Here is a 24,347-nt window from a genome sequence, read left to right as displayed (position 1 = left end):
GTACAGAAGCGGGTGTCAGCATCAATTTTTTGCCTTGCTCCCACAAGAACTCTATAATTGGAATAGACTTAGTCGACTTTTGCGTCTGCTCTTTGAAATCGTGCAAGAAGCATTCCGTTTCAGTTGATTCCACGACCATATGGAATCTCTTCGCTGCCCTTTCCACAAGTTTGTGGAAGCCGCCAATGTCCACAGGCGGTGAGTCCGACTGGCGTGGTTGTGGTGAAGCTGGGGATGACGCCACATACTCATCTTCCTCATCCTGGTCCGAGTGGACCTCCTGGACCTCTCCTTCTTCCAATTCCTCCTCATCCTCATCTTCGTCTGAGGAGTCCACCACCTGAGGTTGGACCTTGTCACGGTGGGTTTGAGGGAGAGGTTGAGACTGTTTTGGGGCGGACGCTGGTGTATGTACCATAGGTGTCTGATTCCCACTGTCCGCATCCGGGAAGCGTTGCTTGTAATCTTGTACAAGGAACCGCAGGTCATTGACAAGAGTCGCCGGTAGGCATATCATGGGGGTGACCTCCGTGCGGACACTAGTGTGGACGGAGTGTTCCTGATAAGTGAACTCCTCCTGTTCCTCATCAGTGCTTTGGCATTTGACATTAAGGTCCGAGATAGAAGTAGCTGGACCCAGGTGGTCATCCTCTTCAGATTCTTCACTTTGGAAGATTTCCTGAGGTGGCTGCATTTCCACTTTGCTCGGAGACGTTGTTTCCGGGGTAATTTGCAGTCTGGTAGACTTGCCAGACGTAGCATTTGATCCTGTCGTCGTCGAGGGTGTCGTCGACGGCGGTAGCGTGAGGGCCGACACTTCCACAAGTCTGGATTTTTTCCATGGCTCAGACAGTGCCATCTTCGACGACGAGTCTTTCGGCGACGGTGTCTTCGTCGTCGTCGACGACGAGTCTTTCGTTGACGGTGGGGTGGTCGACGGTACCTTGGTTGTCGACGACGACTTCGACGTCGATGTTGTCGTCGTCGGTGCACTCGTCGACGGCGAGCCCGTCGTCGACGGTGTCTTCGTAGTCGGCGTCTTCGTCGTCGACTCCTTCGTAGACGTCGACTCCCTCGTCGACTTCGACTCCCTCGTCGACTCCTTCGTCGACGTCGACGTCTTCGTCGTCAACTCCCTCGTCGACGTCTTCGTCGTCAACTCCCTCGTCGACGTCTTCGTCGTCAACTCCCTCGTCGACGTCTTCGTCGTCAACTCCGTCGACGTCTTCGTCGTCGACTCCCTCGTCGACGTCTTCGTCGTCAACTCCGTCGACGTCTTCGACTCCCTCGTCGACGTCTTCATCGTCGACGGTGGGTTCTGTAGCAACGTCTTCGACGACGATGGGCTCGTCAACGACGACGTCGTCGGTGTAGTCCTTGTCGTCGACAAGGTCTTCGTCGTCGACGATTTCAGTAGTATGACAGAGGAAACAGGTCTACCTGATGACGAGGATGTAGTCGTCGTCGTCGACGCTGAAGGCGACGACGCTGATGTCGTCGACACAGTGGTTGTGACTGAGGTAGTCCTCTGGGCATGTCTGGTAGATGACGGAGCAGGCTTTTTAAAGGTTTGATCGTCCTGAACAGACACTGAAGATGTCGTAGATCTTGCCTCTGAAGACTTCTTGTGTGCCTTCTTAGGAGGAGTGTCTGAGGGGCCAGGGGAAGTTACCCTAGGCCTCTTTTTAGAGACTTCTGAGGACTTGGAAACACTGCCCTCAGATGATTCCAGAGTGTCTCTGTCCTTAAGCCTGTCGAGCCAGATGAGAAGGCGACCTTCCCTGTCCCTCACGGTCTTTTTAGGGAAAGACCTACATATTCTGCATTTGTCCGAGACGTGGTCCGGGTAAAGGCAATATAAGCACAGGTCATGCTTATCATCCACATGGATCCTTTTCTTCCCACATGAAGAGCAGGCCCTGAAAAGGGCTTTCTTCTGTGATTCAGACATGGAAGAAAGCAGTGGAAAGAAAACACTTACTGCAAAAAAAGTGTAGTGAAGTAATCCTTGAAGAGTTGAGATTGAAGAATCACTTTCAAAGAAAGTTAGATGATTTTGAAGGAATCCTGAGGAGAGCTCAGGCTGGAGACTCCCTAGCACAACGTGCGGTAGAAAATCTGAGGGACTGAGGCTCCTCCCAGGAAGGTCGGAGCTGATTGGCTGACTGTGAGAGTTTGGTCCTTTTTACATAAGGACAAAGAAAGGCTACTAAGGGGAGGCCCGTAGGCCTATTTTCTCTATGTATGTCTATATGACATTACTTTTTTATGTACCGGAGGCTCCCGTCTCGACGACGGGGAATGATTCAGGCATGTGAATCTATGAGAGACACCCCAAATACTGGATAATGAAGCTGCAGACCTTGCAGTAGTGACACACTCCAATGCTGGCTTCAGCCCAGTACTGCAGATTCCATGCATTTCTCTGGTGTGAAGCATGAAGCTGCAGACCTTGCAGTAGTGACACTCCAATGCTGGCTTCAGGCCAGTACTGCAGATTTCACACATTGCTCTGGTGTGAAGAATGAAGCTGCAGACCTTGCAGTAGTGACACACTCCAATGCCGGCTACAGCCCAGTACTGCAGATTCCATGCATTGCTCTGGTGTGAAGCATGAAGCTGCAGACCTTGCAGTAGTGACACACTCCAATGCTGGCTTCAGGCCAGTACTGCAGATTTCACACATTGCTCTGGTGTGAATAATAAAATCAATCCGTGGCCAACCGCTCTGCTGGGAGAGGTACGCAATCATGTAGTTCCTCAGGCAGCCTCTGCCAGCTTTTCCGCTCATGACCAAAATACCTTTGTGAGAGCTAAAGACAGCGCAAAGGAAACTCCAGCTCACGTTGCAACACATCTAAAAATAACCAATTACAGAAGAAGCCTTTCCAGGAGCGGCGACCCACGCGCGCAGGGAGAAGGGAGTAAGCATTGCAGGCACCATCAGCAGCCTTTCTTACCATTTTGTGTCATAGTCGATCAGCACGTAGTTTTCCATCGCCAGTTTGAGATCTGGAATTTCTTCGCACACCCATCTGTGGAGCACAAGGAACAGTTAGCCTTGGTTGTCCTATTCTACAAACCAATACCAGCACTGATCAATCTTACAGCTGAAAGCAACTATCAAGACAACGTTTCATTAAGACCCATCTAATTATCCAATCATACATTTATATGCAGTGACCATCTTTAAGCTCTGAAACGAAGTGTACTGCACTTTATGGATGGATGTTATGAAGTGTGAGATTTCTGGTTGCGATTATCACACAGAGCGCTGGTAGGATCAGAAGCTGCAGTGACAACCTCGTCGACAGGGACTTCACCATATCGCATACAGCAAACCCACTCAAGTGGGTCGCTTCTTTCCTTACAGGACGCACACATAGCATCAGACTGCCTCCCTTCACCTCTGCACCCCACGGCATCATATGTGGTGTACCCCAAGGATCATCCCTCAGCCCCACCCTGTTCAACTTCTGCGTGACGTGGTCAGATCCCACAGACTCTACATTATCTTCTACAGAGAAGACACTCAACTATTCCTCTCACCCACCGAGGACCCCTCCAACGCCAAAACCAACTTCTGCAACGCCATGACCAACATAGAGATGAGACAACTGCCTCAAACCCAACTCCTACAAAACAGAAGTACTGATCTTTGGGGAAGGACACCTCTGCATGGGACTACAGCTATTGCCCAGCAGAACTCAGACCAACAAACCACGCACGCAACCAAGGCATCTTCTGCGACGGCCAACTGACCATCAAACGACAAGTCATAGTAGTAGCCTCCTCCTGCTTCCACACTTTTCGCATGCCATGCAGAATCTTAAGATGGATCTATAAAAATACCAAAAAGACCATCACGTAGGTCCTTGTCACCAGCCGCCTTGACTCGGGAACGCTTTCTATGCCGGAATTTACCCCCAGCTCCTCAGAAGACTTCAGACCATACAGAACACTGCAGCCCGATTCATCCTGAACCTCCCTAACTGGACCCACATCACTCCCCACCTCGTAAATCTCTACTGACTCCCTATCCAGAAGAGATGCCAGTTCAAGATCCTTTTGCACACCTACAAAGTTGTACACAATCAAGGACCGTCTTATATCAATCATCGACTCAACTTCCATCTACCCAGGCTCCTCCTCCTCTAGTCGTCGCACACCCACCCCAAATCCGAATGACCCACCCCTCAGCCTCCGAACAGCATCCCCCCTCCCCAAAGACATGGCACCCACAGCGCTCAGATACCCCTAGGGGCGACAGTGCAGTGATATACAAATGCTGATTGATTGACAACCCCAGTGGACACAAACAAAACCTGAACATAACCTTTTGGGATTTGGAAACTACTAGAGAAAAGTTTATTTTTATTTTTAAAAAGCACTATAGATACTCAAGAACATAACTTCAATAAAAGCTACCAAATAATAACTCGATCATAATGAATAAGCACGAGCTGCCAAGCATAAGTGAGTAGAGCGTTAATGCTGCAGTGCTGCTCAGTGAAATCGGTGATCTTTGACATTACCCATCTTGTAGTCATTGAGCAGAAAAAAATAAGTACTAACAGGAGGTCAGCGCCTCCCATCTTGAGGGAACAATTCGTTCACTTATTTGATTCATACAGCACTTCAGAACCAAGGCCAGCGTGCACTTCAGAAACATGCGATGGGGACCAGTAATTGTAGGGGACGAGGGAAAGAGCGGTCATCCACTGGGTGAAAGAGCTGAATACACAGTTGCATGCATGAGTAGATGGAGCACCTGTATGAAGATAGCACAACACTGGAAACAGGGTGCGATTCAGTCTTGCCGCTTAAAATCCGACAAACAGAAGCTAGAAAACCGGTGCTGTCTAAATTATAATTTTTTAACTCCGCAGTTGGGCAGCGAGATCAAAACTAAACCCAGTATCTAACACCAACGATTCACGTTGGGGGTACATCAAGCGATGCTCACGTAGGTGATGTAACACACAAGCCAACCCCACCTCTCCTTCCTCAATCCCAGAGCATCACTAAATACATGACCGAGTCCAAGCTCACACCCAGTTCACATGTACCAAAGGGAAGGAGATCATTTAAGGCACCACAATCCAAACACTCTTCCTGTTTTGTACAGGCAGAGATGGCCTTATAACAGCACATACAAAGCGGTAGACAGACTGCGGGAGAAGATGTGCCCAAGAAGAGATCAATTCATTTCAGGTTTGCCATGAGACAGTCATTTAACACTGCTGTTTGTGCATGAATCATCCCATCAACAATAGCAAACTGATATACATCTGTGCATCCCCCGACATAATCACACGAGCAGCAGATGGCAAAAGAAATGGGTCACCAGTACGTGCGGCTGACTGTGCTCGCAATCAGCCGGTGTGGTTTTACAAGAAGGTTATTTTAACACTCTGCACTCAGAATAAATCAAAGTACTGCATTCTCGAATTCTGTTCTCTAAAAGTGCATTAGCTCACCACTGGTCAAGAGAACAGAGCTATGATCAGAAATTAAACCAAATTATTACTATTACTAAGAGCATTTGGCGAGTGTTTTCATACCTCAGAGGAGTCACCCAAAAAAGTTCAGAATCGTCCAGTCGTTTTTTGTTACGCACGATTGGACGACTGTTGGTAGAGTTTTGGGTCTGCAAGTAATAGGATTTAGTTGCTTGCATGAGGCTGTTCGGTGTGCTCCAATCATGTCACTAAAAGCACACCAAATCGCATTATTGCATGAAAGAGTGAGACAAGTTCCTAGTTCACATCTAAAAATTGATGCATGCTGTGTCTCACACAAATCATGCTGTGGGGACAGCCCAGTCCACATTAGCTTTCTTTTTTTTTATCTATGTGAGTGGTGATTACTTCTGTCAAGGGTCTTTCAGAGCTTGCATGTCTGAAAGGAAAAACAGCAGCTATCAATGAGCATTCTTCTGAATAGGGGGGTGATGAAGAGAGGGACAGTCTGGACCTGCGGTTCCTCTTCTGAGCCTTAGCTGGTACTCCAATGAGAGTTCTTTCGAATGGGGAAGTGATGAACAGTAAGTACATTCTTGATCTGCAGTTCCTGTATCGCGCCTTAGTTTGGACTGCACTGCACAGAGCTTTTAAAGCACAGGTTCGCTACAAAGCATTGAAACTAGCCATCTGCATGCCTGAGACGGTAATCACCGGAGCAGAAAAAGCAGGGCAAGATTGGAATCATCCTGTAACTTCCGACTAATACTGTGATAGGTCAGAATGTCTACTAGACAAATACAGTAGACCTGAAACACTGAGGACCAAAAATCAGTGACTAAAAGATCTAGAAGGTACTTGGATATAATAAGTAAGTATAAAATTACTGATCCCAACTCTGCAGCTGCATACCTTAAAAATATATGTACCTTCAAGTTAAGTATATGTGAAATCTAGTAAGTCTGTATTTACGTATTATATATACATACACACACTTAGATTCCCAATATTTTGGTTCTCGATACATTGGCCTCAATATTTTTGCCTATGGCACTTTGCAATCAATATTTTGGTGATGTACAGATTTGAACAAAGATGGCACAACAAAGATTTTGTTTTTCCATTTTCGTGGTCCGCGTTTGAAAAGAAGCAATCTTATTATTACTGAATGAAGGTGAAGTTTAGGTGTAGGTTGAACAATGCCACATTTCAAATGAAAAATTTTAATTCTTGCACTTCACAATGAAATGTGAGAACTGGGTGGCATCCCGTTTGATGTCAGAAGGTCCTTTATTGCAGTTGCAGACTCATGCAAATGCAGTCTTTTGTGCAGCATGAATTCAGAGTGCACTTATGGTCTTCGCTGCATGCTTTAATCAAACTCTTCTTCTTGAAAATCCTATTTCCAGGTGGACGGCTTCATGGTATGTAAACCATTTGGATAATCCCTTCTGCACCAGATCAGCCACTCTATTACCCCGCTCTTTGACAAAAAACTTAAACATAGCTGTACTGCCACAAGGGAAACTAAATGAGATCTAAAGCAGACTCTTCCAGTCCCGGTTAACACTACAGCTTTCAATTGGTTTTCCATGTTGGCGTGAATTTACCTTGGGAGTTCTTGACTTTGGAGTTGCAACGAAGTGCAATCCATTGGAGGAGATGAGATGAAAGCATTGTAAACATGTGAACACGTGCTGCAATACAGGAAATCTTTACCAGGAATCGAACAACAATATACACGTAAAAAAATTAATAAAGTGTACACTTCTGAGGTGAAGACACGAGAAGGTGTGTATAATCCAATATCTTTGATGAATTGTAACAGGGTAAACAGACTCTCCAGCAAAGGGTGGTCCTTGAGCAGAAGGATATGAGAAAGCTTGAGAGGAGGTGTAGAGTGTGTGAGCTTTAGGGAATTCCATATGGTAGTACTGCTCAGGGAAACAAACCTCCCAGTTTTGGTTTTATCCTAGTGGAGTATTGTGTCTCCGTTCCATGTTATATGGGTCGTAATAGAGAATAACTTCAGAATACCACAAATGTTGCCCTGTTCTAAAGCTACAAAACTCAGTCCACTGCAAATTTACATCAGATTTTACCTGGTACAAAAAGTGCAAATTAAAATAGTGTCAGTTCTCCATGACATACACGCACAACTTGTAATCTCAATTCGGGCGCAACAATATTAACAGTCCCATTTTGATAAGGAAGGGATCACAGTATTAAACTCAGTTCGAACATGGGCCAAAGGAACTTATCTAGCCGATGTGATCAGGTCACAATTTTGATAAACTCAGACAGAGAAATATATTGAATTTAACATGTAATACGATATCCATATGAACCCAACACGCAGCCTTCCACAAATCCATTCAACAAGGAACTTTAGTAACAATAGAGGCACGAGCAAAGCTGTGGCATGGATAAGTTTTGGAAAACCCCCACTTCAATTATTTTAAGCCACAGTCACTTTGAAGAGCCCTTAGTCAGCCCAGGAGAGACATCTCTCAAACAAATGTGTTTAAAGGACCTATTCTACTCTCCTCTAAAGCCAACAGGTATGTGTTAACAATCCATTGAGTACCAAAAAGATTGACAGGCTGCTAACACTCAATAACGAAGATATTGTTTGTTGTGCAACACTTTGAAGTCTGACACAGCAGTTCGATTTCTGTCACAACAGCAACTACAGATTTTTTTTTTAACACAAATGGCAAAAAAGTGGACACAGTTTCTGTCTGGGAGCACAGCACAGAGAAATATGCACTCACCGAATAGTTTCAATGATTTCGTTAGCAGCATCATGATGTTTATCCTAGAAATTGAGAGAGAAAGAACGTGGTTAAATTCAAGAGCACTTGAACATACCATTTATGTCACTTAAGAACTACATTCTGTGCACGTCACAGATAGGCATGGGCACGAGAGAAGCACTGTTGACTCTTAAACTTGTAAAGCAAATACATAAACTAGCTACTTTTATCAGACCTCGTAACACGGCGATATGCTAATGAAAATGTATTTTCAGTGCTTACATTACAGAAAAGGAACCTTTTAAAAAAAAAAAACTAGATAGTGGAACTGCCCATGACTAACAATGTTGACTAAATATATCTACTTCATCCACGCCCTGGATGCTCATATGATGGGAGGATTGAAGAACTTGGCCTGAAGGACAAAACCGAGGGCGGATACCAAATTCTTCCTATTTGGCAAAGCAAAGATCTATCTCTGCTAGACAGAAGAGCAGCTTCAACAGTGGCAACTAATTCCGTAGCAAACGTTGCTGATATTAGAAAACGTGAAGCGTGTAACATTAAAATGAGGTGAAGAAATTTTCTAATTAAAAATAGTGTTATGCCTATATGAAACTTGCAAACGGGAAGCACAATTTGAATAGTGCAGCCGGTTCCACATACATTAAGCAGAGTTGGTGTTTGCAAGCAGTTCACTGCAAGGAAGAATAAACATTTAACTACAATACTGCCAGCCTCTAAGCACTACAATGCTAGTAATAATGTGAGCACAGGAAATATTCGAATGACGCTACCACATGGAGAACAGATGAAAACTTGTAGATTCACATGGAGTTGCGAGTTTAGCATTGCTGCCAAAGATGAGCACAGCTGCTTGGAAAGATGCCGCAGAATTGGTGAGAAACAGAACCATAACACCACAATGACCCATCGCATTACACAAAGCGCGAGAAGGTTGCACTCCCTAAACACACATCTTCAAGTAGGCAACGCATTTCAGTTTCAACCAGGCTCCTTGTTCTGAATGACCAATGCCTGTGCAAGACATTTCACTGCAGATCTTTCTCGCCCGGTGCGCTCCACCCAGCATATGGATGAGTGGCAGTCCAAGGCAAAAAGTAGCTAATGCCTTGGAAAGCTAAGCCTGTAAGTTGCTGGACTATGTTTGACACATTACAAAATTTGACTGAAGGCACCATGAAGAGCCTAGCAGGGGCCCAACAATACAGAGGTGGCCCCCTGCACTTTCAAGGATAGCAAAGGCATCCCAGCTTACTGGAAAGTGAATATCCAATACACCAAGAAAGCACAGCAGGCTTAATCCACTAGAATGTGGATGTAACTTGTTGCAAAGTAGCTTTCTCCCATGTAGGCAGATGGGAAACAACTACACTGTGGGTAGGGCTTGTTGCCACAGACTTGGTTGTTGCATCGTGCTGTAAACTGCATGTGGTGCTTTTGCCCAATCCATGGGTGCTTATTTCATCATCAAAGGATAAACGACATAGTCTGGGTTGGCATGCTGGACCTCAAACCTGTAACCAGCAGATTGCACAAAGTGCAGCTGAAGGAGCTACATTAACATACAGGGTGTAGGAAAGTGACCCTTTTTGACACGGTCACTCCCATGTTTTGCCGGGTATTTGATGTCATTTTGACTGGAAGTGCACTTAGTTTCTGCTATCCAGGTCCCCGGTGCCAGATCTTTTCCCCAAAACTGTACTATTGCTTCCCCCAATTGGCAATACCTTAAGAACTCTCTATAAGCGACTAGTAAATGGTACTCCTGGTACCAAGGGCATGAGGTACTAAAGGAGGGTCTCTCAGGGCTGCAGCATGAATTGTGCCACCCTAGTGGGCCCCTCAAACATATTCAAGACTGTCACTGCAGGCTGAGAGCTTTGGTGCGGACCCATGTGAAAACACTACATGACACATTTATTTGAGTTTTATATAGCGCTAGCTACACCCGAAGGTATCAGAGCACTTTACAACAGTAAATGTTCATATAGATAACAGGTCTATACAGAGCATCCGAGTGAGAGCGCTTCACAACAGTAAATGCCCACAACATGGATAACAAAAAATAGTAGACCTTTATTATAGTGCTAGCTAGACCCAAAGGTATCAGAGCGCTGATGGTATGGCCTTAGCTACATCACCTGATATCCTAGCGCTATGCCTGGTCTCCAGCACCATAATCAAGAGTTAGTTACTAACCCTCACATGGCACATACATGTAAAGACAACATCTGCATTCTCACACCAACCAGCCTTCTTCTTAGACACTTAGAATACATCAATGATCCTCCTTGACTTTATTTCCGTCCAATCAGCTGTGAGACATCCCTATGTGCCATGTCCCCTGACACTGCATGTTGCATTTGGAAGTCTCCCCTACCTACAGCAGGCCTTATGTGAGGGCACATGTGCATGAGTAGATATGCCCCTGTGCTGGTCAGTTTCATTACTGCCACTGCAAGTGAAGAAGGAAGCCATTTTAAAACATTGGCTGGACACTTGTGAAAACGAGTTTCCCAGTTACATGATGGCTTCACTGAGAAGAGGAAGGTTTTGGTATCAAACATCCTGTATTAATAAACCCACACCGATTCCAATGCGAGTTATTTTAATACATGCACCCAGAGGGCCCTTTGGAGGTTCCCCATGAAAACCTGTCAGCCCCAAGTGCGTTGGCTGACTGCTTTCTACCAGTCCAACACCAGAGACAAGTGTCTGACTCCCAAGGGTGAGAGCCTTTGCGCTCAGGAAGTCAGAAACAAAGCCTGCTTGGGAAGAGGGAATTCACACACCCTCCCATAGGATGACCTGATGATTAGGCTCCCAAGACAGTAAAGCTTCAAAAGAAGCTACCGCCTTTAGAATGAGAGTCTGGCTTTTCTCACAGGAAAGGCAGCCAACCCACTTTGTCCAGAGCCCTCTGGCACCTGCACTGGTGGGAAAATTATATAGCCAGGTAGGTGTGCCCACCCCAGTCTACTACCACCCCTAGGGTGGCCTAACCTGACGTGGACACAACTTTTCAGAGTTGGCCATCTTTGTGATGGCAAACTTTGGATCTCTAGGACAGGATTGTGGCCACTTCCTACAGGAAGTGGTCATATAGGGGATTAGTGATCCCAAGAATAAGTAACCCATTGGCTACTACCCTACACTCTCCAAAATTCAGTATTTAGATGAGCCTCTGCCACTGGAAAAATCAGATCAAGCCGATCTGTAAAGATTCGCAAACAGCAAGGACAGAAAATCCAGTAACGGACTTGGCGTCAACTCTGCCATTCTGCCTGCGGACTTCAACAATTGTACGAAAAGACAACTTGTCCTGAAGCTGCTGAGTTCCCAAAGCCCGGGTGACCAGCCAGCGCTTCCCCCAAGGAAGAGAGAACTTCTGTGGAGCAGCAGACTTGCTCCCCTGCATCCTGCAGGCAATCCTTAGAAACCAGAGGACTTCTAGATCACAAAAACCCGACGCCCAAGGACACCACTGCACCCATTGCTCCAAGCCTGAGTTAAAGTTGGCTAGATGTGTCAGCGTGGTCCCACAGCCCTCCAGAGACAGAGCACACAGTGCTTGCGCCTCTCGTGGACTCCCAGAGGTCGGCTAGCAGCCTCTACGTGCAGGCCCCTTCTACTGCGACTGCTTCTGGTAAGGGAAACCCAATGCCAACATACGCCTCTGCACCCATCGCCCCTGGGCCGTGAAGAAGACCACTAAAGGTGTCACTACCTCCCCAAGCATTGTGAGGCCTGAGCCCCCTGTTTGTTCAGCCAAACTGGCCTCCCAGTCAAAGCCTGCAGCCTTTTTACGCAAAGACTGATCCCCAGAGAGCAACGGGTGTTATATTTATAAATTGGTGTGGATCTCCTTAGTGAGTGATGTGCACCATTTATTGACTATTGTGTGTATTTTCAGAGGTCTTACACTCCCCTCTGATAAGCTTAAGGCTGCACGCCTACACTAGCACCTAGAACAGCACCTTGGGATAGCTAGAGCAAGCCCCTGTCCACTCATAAGGGAACCCCTGGACTCTCTGCAGGATACATCTAATTTTGATACATCTAAGAGCCAGCTTCCAACAAAGGGACATACCCAAGTCTTCAAGGTGCATAGATAATTCTGCCTAGATATCGGTTCATGAGTTACTTTCTGCCACGGAGAGGTGAGAGGGAATTCTCCTGATAAGGAGACTGCAAAAGCAGTGCAGCTTTGCGTGTTACATAGGCATTTTGGAAAAGTTTAAGGTTTAACAAAATCATTTTACCAACCACCATCAAGAGTATCTGTGCGAGCAACTCTGCTCAGTTAAAACCTCTACAAAAGAGGGCTGTCAGATGGCAGGATTTGGTACTTTGCATGAGGAAAGAGATACGACAAGATAAAACAAGCATTGGAAATGCAATAGGTCTCGCATTAGAAAAGTTTGAGCTATTGGTGTTGTGGAAATGTAATTATTTTTTGAGTTATGTTTATGTTTTTTAAATAATAAAAGTATTAATTTTGTTCTTTGAAATGGCAATAGTTATAAAAGTAGCAAATGCGACACCTATAGCATTAGTAAAGGTACATGTTTAGTTTTTCCCTGTCTTACGTGTATTGATCTGACAATTCCCAATGGCGTAGAATTTATCTAAATAATTAATATTGACATAATATTTGTTGTAATTTATGATGGTACTAGATTTAACGTTTGTAATTTATCACTTGACTATCGACGGCAGAAAGGGGCGTCGAAAGATGGGAGGGGGAGTTGGTATCCTTGGTTTGCTTGCGCTGGACGGTAGGGGTCAGACATGGTGCGATTGGGGGTTGGTTCTGGGCAGTCGAGGTGCGGGGGTGGGGGGGATACGCGGGCAGCTGCAGTGCTCGTGGCGGCTTGAATGGTGGTGCAGTCTGAGAAGAGAGGGCTGCTGATACAGGTTGTGAGGTGGGGGGGCGGGGTGTCAGCCGCATGAGCCGCTCTGGAGCATAGCGTTGTAATATAGAACGTTACGGCCATTAAAGGGCTCCCGATGGCTCTGGGGATGGTGCAGTGCAAGGCGAGCAAGAGGTGGGCGAGGTAAAGGGGAGTGGGGGATTGTGGCACCAACGCAGTGCCCTCTTGCGCAGGACGTGGGGGGGGGGGGGGGGGGGGGGGGGGGTTGGCAGGCATCCAGGGGGGAGAGTAAATAAATGATTAAATAAAGTTTTCCGTGTAGCAGAAAAGGCGGGTTGCAGGCGGTGCTGAGATGGGGTGGGCGGAGATCGGAATCAAGTGAGGAGATGGACGGGGCAGCGGGGGCGACTCTAGGAGAGTCAAAGGGCCGCGTTTGGAGGGGGGAGTGTGGTGAGTCCATTAGTGGGTGGTTGGAGTTGCAGTGCAGCGTTGGGAGGGGCAGTGCTAAGGGGGCAAGTTGGAGGGAGGCAAAGGCGCCACGTGGGCACCAACACAGGGCAGCCAAGGTGGAAATGCACAACTCGCTGTGAAGTGTGTCAATGGTTTCATTGTACTGAACCACTGCTCCCTTATGTGGTGGAAAGAAACCAAATGAAATGTGAATGGCACTTTAACATGCCATAGGATGACGATGCCGACGAAAAGCATATATTATGCGTTGGAAAACTGTTGAAGCTTGTGAAAAATCTAAAGCCATCTGTAGATGAGACCTAAAATAGCCTTTGTGGACAGAGATGATTTTAACAACTTTCGTTTTATATTGCGACTCCCTGTCCTCTTGAAGGTCTTAGAAAAACGAGCATGCCCATCGAATCCAAGAAATACCCCTTATGAAAACCTTCGGAATAACCTGTAATCTGAGATCATAACAGTTTTCAGTAAAGAGATGTGTGAGTACATGTTTGTTTATTGCATGGCTCGGCTTTGGGCTGGCCTTAGGATCAAGTAAAAAACAAGTAAAGCTGGTGGTAATGAAGAAGGGGGCGGGGCAGCGGAACCGTTTGATGTAGCTCACGGCCTGGCGGCCGTGAAAGTGCAAGCAATTAGGGGGGAGGAGAAGTGAGGCACAGATGGCTGGCTTTCATGTGCACGCGCTTTTTAGGTCAATGCGTTTGCACATTGAGCCTTGCTTTTCACGGGCACAGCATGAAATCGCCCGATGGTTAAGATCTCGTTAAGCCCCAATATCTCTCGCAAGCTCAATGCGCAAGCGCATTGACAGGCGAGACCTAAAAAGATGAAAGGAAGATGCCCTGATGGATTCTTACATAATTAATAAATAATGGAATTAATAGAGGTTTTCGATTTGCAGTGTACCCCGAATGTTACTTTTAACTGTACAGAAGGTAATGAATTAAATCCAATTCTGAAAGAACAGTCGGGGTGTTATGATTTGATTGAGGATATTTGGAGCTCCGTATTCGGGCTGCACCATTAAAAATCCTTAATTGGTAAAGTTACTGGTGGGAGTGGGAAGCCTCCTTCAAGCGACTTGAAGAAGCCGAGAGATCGAAATATTACTTCCCTGCTTGCCTCATTGAATGTCAAGCCTTATTCTGAGGACCCCTGGCTCCAACGAATACTTTGACTTTTAGTGTTTTCCTAATTGAAATGAGCCGTCTCTGGGTGAGGAGCATCCGGCAAATTATCTCATTCTCTAGCCTTCAATTTTTAAGCGCCCTGGACCATACCTTCCGAGTTTGTGACGTACAAAATGAAAAATGCCCCGCGTAAAGCTACCCTTAGGAATAAATGGAGTTTCCTGTACGAAACTCTGCACATTAAACTGCACTCTTATCCACAATGGCTGCAACTGGAGTTTACTACGTTTTGGGTTGATGTGCGCTTTCTAGTACAGATCTAAAAACAATGGTTAAAACAGCACCGTTTATTAAAAACTGAAGCCTTCTGATAAAATAAGGTGACACGTCAATGATGCTTTAGTAACAGGAAATACACAACCTTCTTCGTCAGCACAGTTAGAAATTACAAAACCAAGCTACTTCTGTAATTTGTTTTAGTATTCAAACGCTTGACGGTGGTTCTCCACTGAACACAGTAGCTTGCTCCAATATTACCAAGAATTAATAAAAACAGGGCAAACAAAAAATTGTTTAGTGCACAAGAAAGTAAATGCATAAATATTGACTTATTACCCGACCTTACATTACATGCAGAATGCAAAACAGGCTATTTAACCGCAAGGCTACTCATCCAGTCTCGTCAATTCTTCGAAATAGAGGACAAGCGCAGATTTCTACATTTATCACAATTAAAAGCGCTGACAGTGTAGACTACATCTGGATTAGACAAACCCTGGAGTAAGTTTGAGCAGGCACAAATATCCATGCTGTTTTTCCAAGCTCACTTTCTTCTGACAAGAATGCTTGTTGAGACCATTGCCAATAAGTCTGACTGCACGCTACAAGTCACAAACAATCAGTACATTCCTGTGAATTCTATCACAAGGCTACTCTACCAACTTTGAAGCAATCCAGGTCGACGACACAAGAATTGAATTGGTTTTCACTGGAAGTCAGGAAAAAATGCTACACAGATGTATGCACAGCCATACCATCTGAAGACAAGGAAACACTGGAAACCTTACTGACTATGGAAGAGGGTTATGGTGCAATTAGCAGTTTCCCCTCTGGTAAGGCAGTTGGTCCAGACCAGATCCCACTGGAATTGTATAAAACCTTTCTTAATGTAATTGGGCCAGATTTAGTAAATAATGTTCAACAAGCTCAGCAGGTGAACTCTGTTCCCGAGTCCTGGGCCGGGGCAGTTATTACCATTTAAAAAAAAAAAAGTTTAAAAAGCCACCTAGAGAACCAGGCTCTTATAGACCAAATCACGTTAATGAATAGTGATACTAAAATACTATCTAAGGCCCTGGCGACTCGCTTGAATTACGTTATTGGGAAAGTCATTCACCCGCGTCAGCACAGGTTTATTTCTGGGAGGGGAACAACTGATCATACACGTAGGGTCATCACATTTGTTGATGCTGCTGAGGTCTCAGGAGCCTCAATGGTTCTAACATTGCTTGATGCCGAAAAAGCATTCAATAGGGTCTCCTGGGACTATCTGTGGATTGTTCTGAAATGGTACTGTTTCGGGAATTCCTTTCTTGGGGCGATACAGTCTCTCTATAAAGCACCTACAGCACAACTAATTCTGAATGGGGGGCTAACAGCACCAATAACAATTACACGGGGCACCAGGCAGGGCTTTCCCTGTTCACCATTGTTATTCGCGCTATACGTCGACCCTTTGATTCGGAAAATGAAGGCGAATAATGTAATTAAATCAACAAAATTATACGGGTTAGAAACAAAAATCTTAGCTTCCGCGGATGATGTTGCGTGGTCACCCCCAATCCCTGCACAGCATTAGCTGCAATAGAGAATGAAGCTCAGGTATTTGGATTAATTTCGGGCTACGCAATGAATCGACAGAAGACTTGGATAGTAAAGAATGGGAAGGTGGAATTAAGAGGATTCCCGGGTCACTGATGCAGCAACATATTTAGGCTTCTCCATTACATCTAACCTGGAACAGCTGGTAGAAAGAAATATGACCCCATAAATTCAGAAGGTTGAAAAAAGATCTTGATAGGATACATACCCTCCACTTGTCCATTGTAGGACGGTGCAACATGATAAAGATGTTTGTTTTTTTACCCAAAGTGCTGTATCTCTTCAGGGCCATCTCGCTGAAATTTGAGAAACAGTGGTTTTTAACTTTGAAGAATATCGTGAATAGGTGTATCTGGGCATACAGGAAAACAAAGAGAGCCTTAAGGTACAGGACGTTAGCAAGGGATAGGGGAGGCTGGGCGGTACCAGAATTCAGGAATGTACTATTGGGCTGCTGCTTTTCAATATATGCGGGGGCTACTGGGTAGGACTATTGAAGATCTATGGATAAAAGCAGGTTCCCCAGATGTTTATAAATGTTCTTCCTATTGTATAATAAGACGGGGTAATTTGGCGGGCAGTATAAGTCAACCTGGATTTTCTTTACGTTATTATTCTTTCCCCTTTTGTATGTAAAAAAAAAATAACAAATGTATGCACAGGAAAGCCCACTATTCCTTGGAAGAAAAAAACCACACCAGCCCAGCAGTTCCAACGTCAAAGAATCCTGAAAAGGACCTCTATTAGGGACAAGTCACACCCGATTCCCCAGGCGTTAGGCCAATCTCATCAAGATAATTCCCACAATTCAGTAAACATTAAAACACCTTATGACTTTTACTGCAAAAAGAAGTGCTAAAGCGCCCGAAAAATGTTAATGGGAGCTCACACATAAGCTGATCAGTACAGTCTTGTGATGTTGCGCGACAACCATACATAATGGCTACTGTAGCCTTGTAAGCTTCCTCTGACCCAATTAAACTAACATACCTGCCAGTGGCGGCTGGTCCATAGGGGCGCCGGGGCAGCGCCCCGCAATAGAAACTGCTCACTGCAGTTCCGGCCGGCAACAGGAATGTAAGCAGACAAATTGCTTTCACAATTCGTCTTTTTACATTTCCAGGCCGGCCTGTGCTTCACTTGTGAAAGTGCGCACGGCGTACGCAGGCAAGCCGCTAGAGCAGGGGTCCAGAAGATGGGCCATCTGACTGCGCATGTGAGTGAGGAGCGTTGCCCCTCACTCACATTCACGACCCATTAGGTATGCTGCGCATGCGTAGTTTAGTGCAGGCGTCTAAAGATAGGCTCATGTTGGGGCGGTGACGTGTTTTTAGTAATGTCGCCCCATGCCCTATCCAATGCCAGCAGCCCGGCCCCCGTCGCATCCAATCTCCTGATTTGGCACTGAAGTTAGTTTCCTGTTGAGCTGCAAAAGAAAAGAGCGGGGAGAAGTTCGTTTGCGGGACCGGAGGAGATGCATGGTAAGTTCTTTTCAATAAATTAACTCTCGCCCCTTCATGCCAGCCGCGACGGGTCAGGGGGTCATTTGCATATGCTTAGGGTATGAAACGCGTGTGGCTGCACACAAGGTACGATATGTGGCGAGTCGACATATAGTAATACTCCAAGATTAAACGTAAGTGCTGCCACTAGCTTGCACAAATGACTTGAGATAGTTCAGTGTGTTAAAGCATCTGCTGCAGAAATGTGTGCGTCTATTCCAGGTCACCCGTTTATTTCACGGCATGGGGTTTTGGAAATGTAAAAATTCTCAGAATTTATTTTTTGATAGTTGCAACAACAGCCTTCAACAGATTTCATTTTATAAACATTTTCCAGAAAATGAGTTAACAACTGTCACCACAAATATAATGTACTCTTTGAACTAAGGTTATAAAATTTCAAAATGTTAACAAACGGTAGAGGCGGAATAGCATGATATATGCATTTATTATTGCATGCATGTTGGTGTATGTTTGTATGTGAATTTGTATAGTACATACCTAGGGCTTACAGGATGGCAAATACATGGGCGGTAGAAGGTTTCCAGCATAAAAAGGTAGGGGTGATGTAATATGTAAACTGGCACATCCTTCAACATCGATCCTAAAGGCTTGTTACAGTCCATAATTTATTTTTATATGGTCATAAAAATACATGAATGATGGATGGATGCAGGGTGGGTGCATTAATGATTGTTCGGTGGATGGGTGGGTGGATGGGTGCATGGATGGATGCATGCATGATGGGTGGATGGCTGCATGAATGATGGATGCAGGATGGATGGGTGGGTGGATGGGTGGATGCATGAATGAATGATGTATGGATGCAGGATGGGTGGATGGATGGGTGGGTGCATGCATGATGGGTGCATGCATGGTGGATGGATGGATGCATGAATGATGTATGGATGGATGCATGGATGCATGCATGATGGGTGGATGCATGATGGATGGATGGGTGGATGGGTGGGTGCATGAATGATGGATGGGTGGATGGATGGATGCATGAATGAATGATGTATGGATGGATGCTTGCATGATGGGTGGATGGCTGCATGAATGATGGATGCAGGATGGATGGGTGGGTGGATGGGTGGATGCATGAATGAATGATGTATGGATGAATGATGTATGGATGCAGGATGGGTGGATGGATGGGTGGGTGCATGGATGGGTGGGTGCATGCATGATGGGTGCATGCATGATGGATGGGTGGATGGATAGATGCATGAATGAATGATGGATGGATGGATGCATGATGGATGGATGGGTGGATGGGTGGGTGCATGAATGATGGATGGATGGATGGATGCATGAATGAATGATGTATGGATGGATGCTTGCATGATGGGTGGATGCATGATGGATGGATGGATGGGTGGATGGATGGGTGGATGGGTGGATGAATGAATGATGTATGGATGCAGGATGGTTGGGTGGATGGATGGGTGGATGCATGAATGAATGATGTATGCAGGGTGGGTGGGTGGATGGGTGGATGCATGCATGATGGGGGATGCATGATGGATGGATGGGTGGATGGGTGGGTGCATGAATGAATGATGTATGGATGCAGGATGGGTGGGTGGATGTATGGGTGGATGTATGAATGATGTATGGATGCATGCATGCATGATGGGTGGATGGATGGGTGGATGCATGAATGAATGATGTATGGATGGATGGATGCAAGGTGGTTCGGGCTCGCTCGCTGCGCTCGATCGCTGCGGTGCAATATGCAAATTAGTTTACGCCCCACCACTTTCAAATGTCACCAGCCGCCCCTGCCTAGGGCAAGGATTGTAGGTGAAACGCTCACTAGAGGAAACCGTGTCCATAACGACAAGGAGTAATGTGATTACCCTCTTGGCACAAAGCAAAGGGACAGGCCACAAGCACATGTGCAAAGAGCGTCCATATTTTCAGGTTAAGAGAAGAGGTGAAAAGGCGGCAGGAAGAGAAGCCGAATTGAGAGGTGGCGAAAGGAGGGCAAAGGCAAGACATCGATGGACAAGAAGTAAAAAGAGATGATCTCTCATTCGGTCAATGGCCCTGTGAACAGGGTTTCTGCAGCGGAAGCGCCATGCCTTACAAAGCTATGTGATCCGATTATGAACTGGTTCTGTGAAATCTCAAGGCCCTGCCTCCCCAGCCGTGCGGCCTTCCCCTTTCACCAGATCCTTGCTCATTAGCCACTGAACCGAGCAGAATCCCCTCGAGACAAAACATGAAGTCAAGCAGATGTCAGGGCACAGATGGAACATAAGCTCTTCTTTAGCTCAGCCCGATAAGCTCTATTTTTAGAACGCAACATCAAAATGTAAAAAAATAAATGAAAAAAGTGTGAGGTGTCGACCTTAAAATATGACTTAAAGGATCTGCCCGTCCTACACTGCACGGGGCAAGGGTTCTGGCAGGAGGCGGCACACTGGCATGGTAGAAGGAGTTGCACAATTTCAGAGGAAGCAGCAACTTGTGGTCAAACATGGATGAGCAGAAGCTCTCAAACACCAATGAAGGACCTGTGTGCGACAAGTGAGCAGGAAGGGCTCATGAACAATGTTCTGCACAACATACTCCTTATACGAGACCAACCACGGAATACACAAACACCACATCTAGCGCCAGACACAACCCTGACGTGGACACTTCTGATCACCATTTGTGAAATAGTAGACCATGGGTACCCAATGCAAGTTCGGGGGGGTGGGGGGGGGGGCTGCTTCAAGCCACATTTTTGGAATTAAACAATGACTTAGTACACAAGTCACATCTTGTGTTGTGGTATGTGCAGTGCCTCCAATGGCTGGAACTTCAGACACAAATGAAGTAGCTATTAGAACTGGTATGCATGGAATACTCCAATAGAGGCCAAAGCTAAGGAACTCTCAAGGTGCACCTACTAAATGCGGTCAGATTTAGAAACATAAATATTAATATTGGAAACCAACCACTACTCTAGCCTCAAAATAAGTATCAGAGCCTGCGACCACAAAACCTTCTGTCTTCAAAGTAGTAAAGTGATAGATCTGAACAGGCTAGAGGCAGCAGCCAGCAAGAAGTCCAGAAAAGAACGGTGAGAGGCACTATACCATGCAGACATCTTCCCAGATGCCAAAAGGTTACAGGGATTACTTTAAATATGGTTGATGGTTGTCCCAGTGTATAAAGATGTGGCAAAGGCTAAAGTATAAAAAGAATCCGCAGTAGCAAACACTTTTGAGGAATGCTTATTACAACTAAGTGCATGGCCACCGGTATTTATGCCACAGAGTCTGAAACAAAGTCACTTAATGATTGTATTAAAGAAGAGATAAACACCACTATCATCATTGAGCTCAGGGACCCAACAGAAGAGCGGCCGTAGAAGGAATTCAAACCTACTCGTGATACTATTTGGTGACAGACCACACTCGCACTCGATCAACAAACCGTTGATTAGCTCTCCCATCTTGAAGTAAGGATGATGGGAGCAGGCTTAAGACACTCAAGGATGGTGGCCCGACAATAAAAAGTTATTCCACTTCACAACTGTCACAATCCTGAATGAATAATCAAGATAGACATGTCTTGTGGGTTTTGTTATCACCAACTTTGAAAAACTTTACGAAAAATAGCTTATAAAAGATCACTCAAATCCTCCCTTGCTCCTGGATAGAGTTAAGAAGAGCACATCTGCATTCTGCAAGACCACACACCACACAAAAGAGAACAAAACAGAGGCAAACATTTCCAAGGCTGTACTGCTTCACCCGTAAGGGCACATACATTAAATCTACCTCAAAGAACAAAGTGCAGGTGGGTGGCATTCAAAGCCATGAAGGTCATCGTTAGCACAGACCTACCACTGGTGCTTTCAGCAAAAGATATTGGTGCATCAAACAAACGAAGAGAGTGGAGTTCTTCATGCACGTGGGAATTTTGGCCAAGGATCATGCTAGGATGAGACACACTCATGTAAATGTAGTAAAAATAATATAATACAAGAAAAATGGCCATGTGCTCTCAGATATCCAGAACTATGAGAAAGTGTATGGTTGAAGAACCTTAGCACCTACACAAATGGAAATACCGGAGTCCAAGTTACGTTTGCTCAACGTGCACCCACCATGCTTTGTCCTTGTTAACAGCGCGAGATACACGGATTTAGAGAGCCACTGCTCTTTTAGAGTTTGAAAACTAATATATTTTTTGCCAAATTAAAACTTGAAACAATATTAGGTTTATTCTCCTGTTTGAGGTATTCAATAGTTTTTAAATCAAATATGTTCAGTTTAAGAGGAGTATGCAACCAAATTAAAAAAAGGTATGATATCTGAATGTACATAGCACACTAACACCATCAGTACAGTTCTAAAGCACTTTATTGTTAGAGATGTATTACATGTGTAATTTAGTGATGCTCATGTTGGTCGAGGTGAAAGTATAATGTATACTGTATTCCATTCTGAATGTATGAGCTAAAAAAACGTTGGTGTTTGATTGATGTGGGTGGTCTGTTATATACATGCTGCCTTATGCAGATAGATTTCTAGACAGCATCCCTATATGCGTAACTCACCATGATGCAATATTGTGCCCATAATGCTCTTCCATGTGTCGGCAAATGCTACTAAAATAGGAACAAAGATCCAACGGCGGACTCCAAGTGCCGCACCAGTCTCAGTGTAATCACCCCAGGTTTAATCAAATGTCAGTTTGTTGGGTGGTGTGCACAACCTGCTCCTGCAACCGCCGTTGAAAGCTGCAACCCACCTACTCGGGAACAAAAAACCAGTAAAGCAATGGAGCGGTGCACTACCAGGGTATAGTAGTATTCAATAATAAAGCATTATCAGTAACTTCGTTGATATTGTCTTTATTCAAAATAGATCCAAATCAATAGAAAATAGACATAAGTCAACGCGTTTTGTTCATGGAAATTAACTTAGTCAGGGGGAAAAGTGTATGTTAAGAGCTTTCACAAGTCGATAACTAACGTCCAATCAACCTCAATCTGTATTCTTCAATGCAATTATAGCGTGGGCCTCCATGATACTGGCCGGCTGCAGGGAGCCTTGGACAAGTAGTCTGAGCGTGACGGCACTTCCCAAAGCTTCAGGAGCTTTGGGAAGTGCCGTCACGCTCAGACTACTTGTCCAAGGCTCCCTGCAGCCGGCCAGTATCATGGAGGCCCACGCTATAATTGCATTGAAGAATACAGATTGAGGTTGATTGGACGTTAGTTATCTACTTGAGAAAGCTCTTAACATACACTTTTTCCCCTGACTAAGTTAATTTCCATGAACAAAACGCGTTGACTTATGTCTATTTTCTATTGATTTGGATCTATTTTGAATAAAGACAATATCAACGAAGTTACTGATAATGCTTTATTATTGAATACTACTATACCCTGGTAGTGCACCGCTCCATTGCTTTACTAAATGCTATTAAGATGTATGTTGCTGTAGTGTTGGAGAGTGCAGTTGGGTTTGTAGAGCCTAGCCTGTTATATGCCTTTGTTGCCCTCTTCCACATGAGTGGTGTTAACCTGTAGACCATGTTTCTCAACAAGTAACTAGCGAGCTACACATCGCTTTCTAGCAACCTGCAAATAGCTCTACTTTGTCCCGCGCACCCTACACAATTTGAAGTTTTAGCTTGGCTGAATTGGTATATGTATACCTAAATTGAAATGGGTGTATTCAAGATAAAAATACGTGTATTTTCAGAACTCATAAGCTGATGATTGATAAATTTCCCCCAAAAAATTAAACCTGATTTGCGAGTTGAAAAGTCATTTGGCGTTGGGGAGAGTTCTTATCAATATTATCACCATGGTTATAGAGGTTATGCATTACCCTCCTAAAGGCATTCAAAATTTGCAGTCTTTTTTTACATTACTGCTGGCACTCATGCCTCATATCATGTACTGAGTTGAACACTGACGGAACTTTTGCTTTGGGTGCCTATTAATGTAAACATGTCTGCTGTTGTCACTATTACAACACTAATGATATTAGTGGCTTAGGATAATTTTCACTGACCTGGAGTTGCTCTCACTACAGAAGAGGTTGAAGACCCCTGCTGTAGAGCTTGTTTCTCTTGAATAAGGAAATTAAGTATAATTGGAAAAGGAGTGTTTTATTACACGGATTGTCCTATAGTAGCTGATTACAGCATGTACATAGAGAGCCTGGTGCTTCTGACATGTTTATAATGTGACCCATGCTGTGTTGTGTGGGCTTGAGACTCGTTTGTTGTA

General features: G+C 45.0%; 1 protein-coding gene across 2 annotated transcripts in view; it reads right to left on the bottom strand.

The window, feature by feature from the left end:
* Positions 1-24,347, bottom strand: part of DOT1L (DOT1 like histone lysine methyltransferase) — a 293,403-nt gene that overhangs the window by 232,046 nt on the left and 37,010 nt on the right. For both annotated transcript variants that reach the window (XM_086947182.1, XM_086947181.1), the window contains exons 2-3: positions 8,237-8,280; positions 2,961-3,035 (exon numbers count right to left, since the gene is read on the bottom strand). In XM_086947182.1, coding sequence (XP_086803308.1) covers positions 2,961-3,035; positions 8,237-8,280 — 119 coding nt within the window. The remainder of the gene's footprint in view (positions 1-2,960; positions 3,036-8,236; positions 8,281-24,347) is intronic.

The sequence above is a fragment of the Lissotriton vulgaris genome, chromosome 12 (genome assembly GCF_964263255.1).
Source record: "Lissotriton vulgaris chromosome 12, aLisVul1.2, whole genome shotgun sequence".
NCBI lineage: Eukaryota > Metazoa > Chordata > Amphibia > Caudata > Salamandridae > Lissotriton > Lissotriton vulgaris.
Note: the sequence above shows the minus strand (reverse complement) of the source record. Positions and strands in the feature narration are given on the sequence as shown.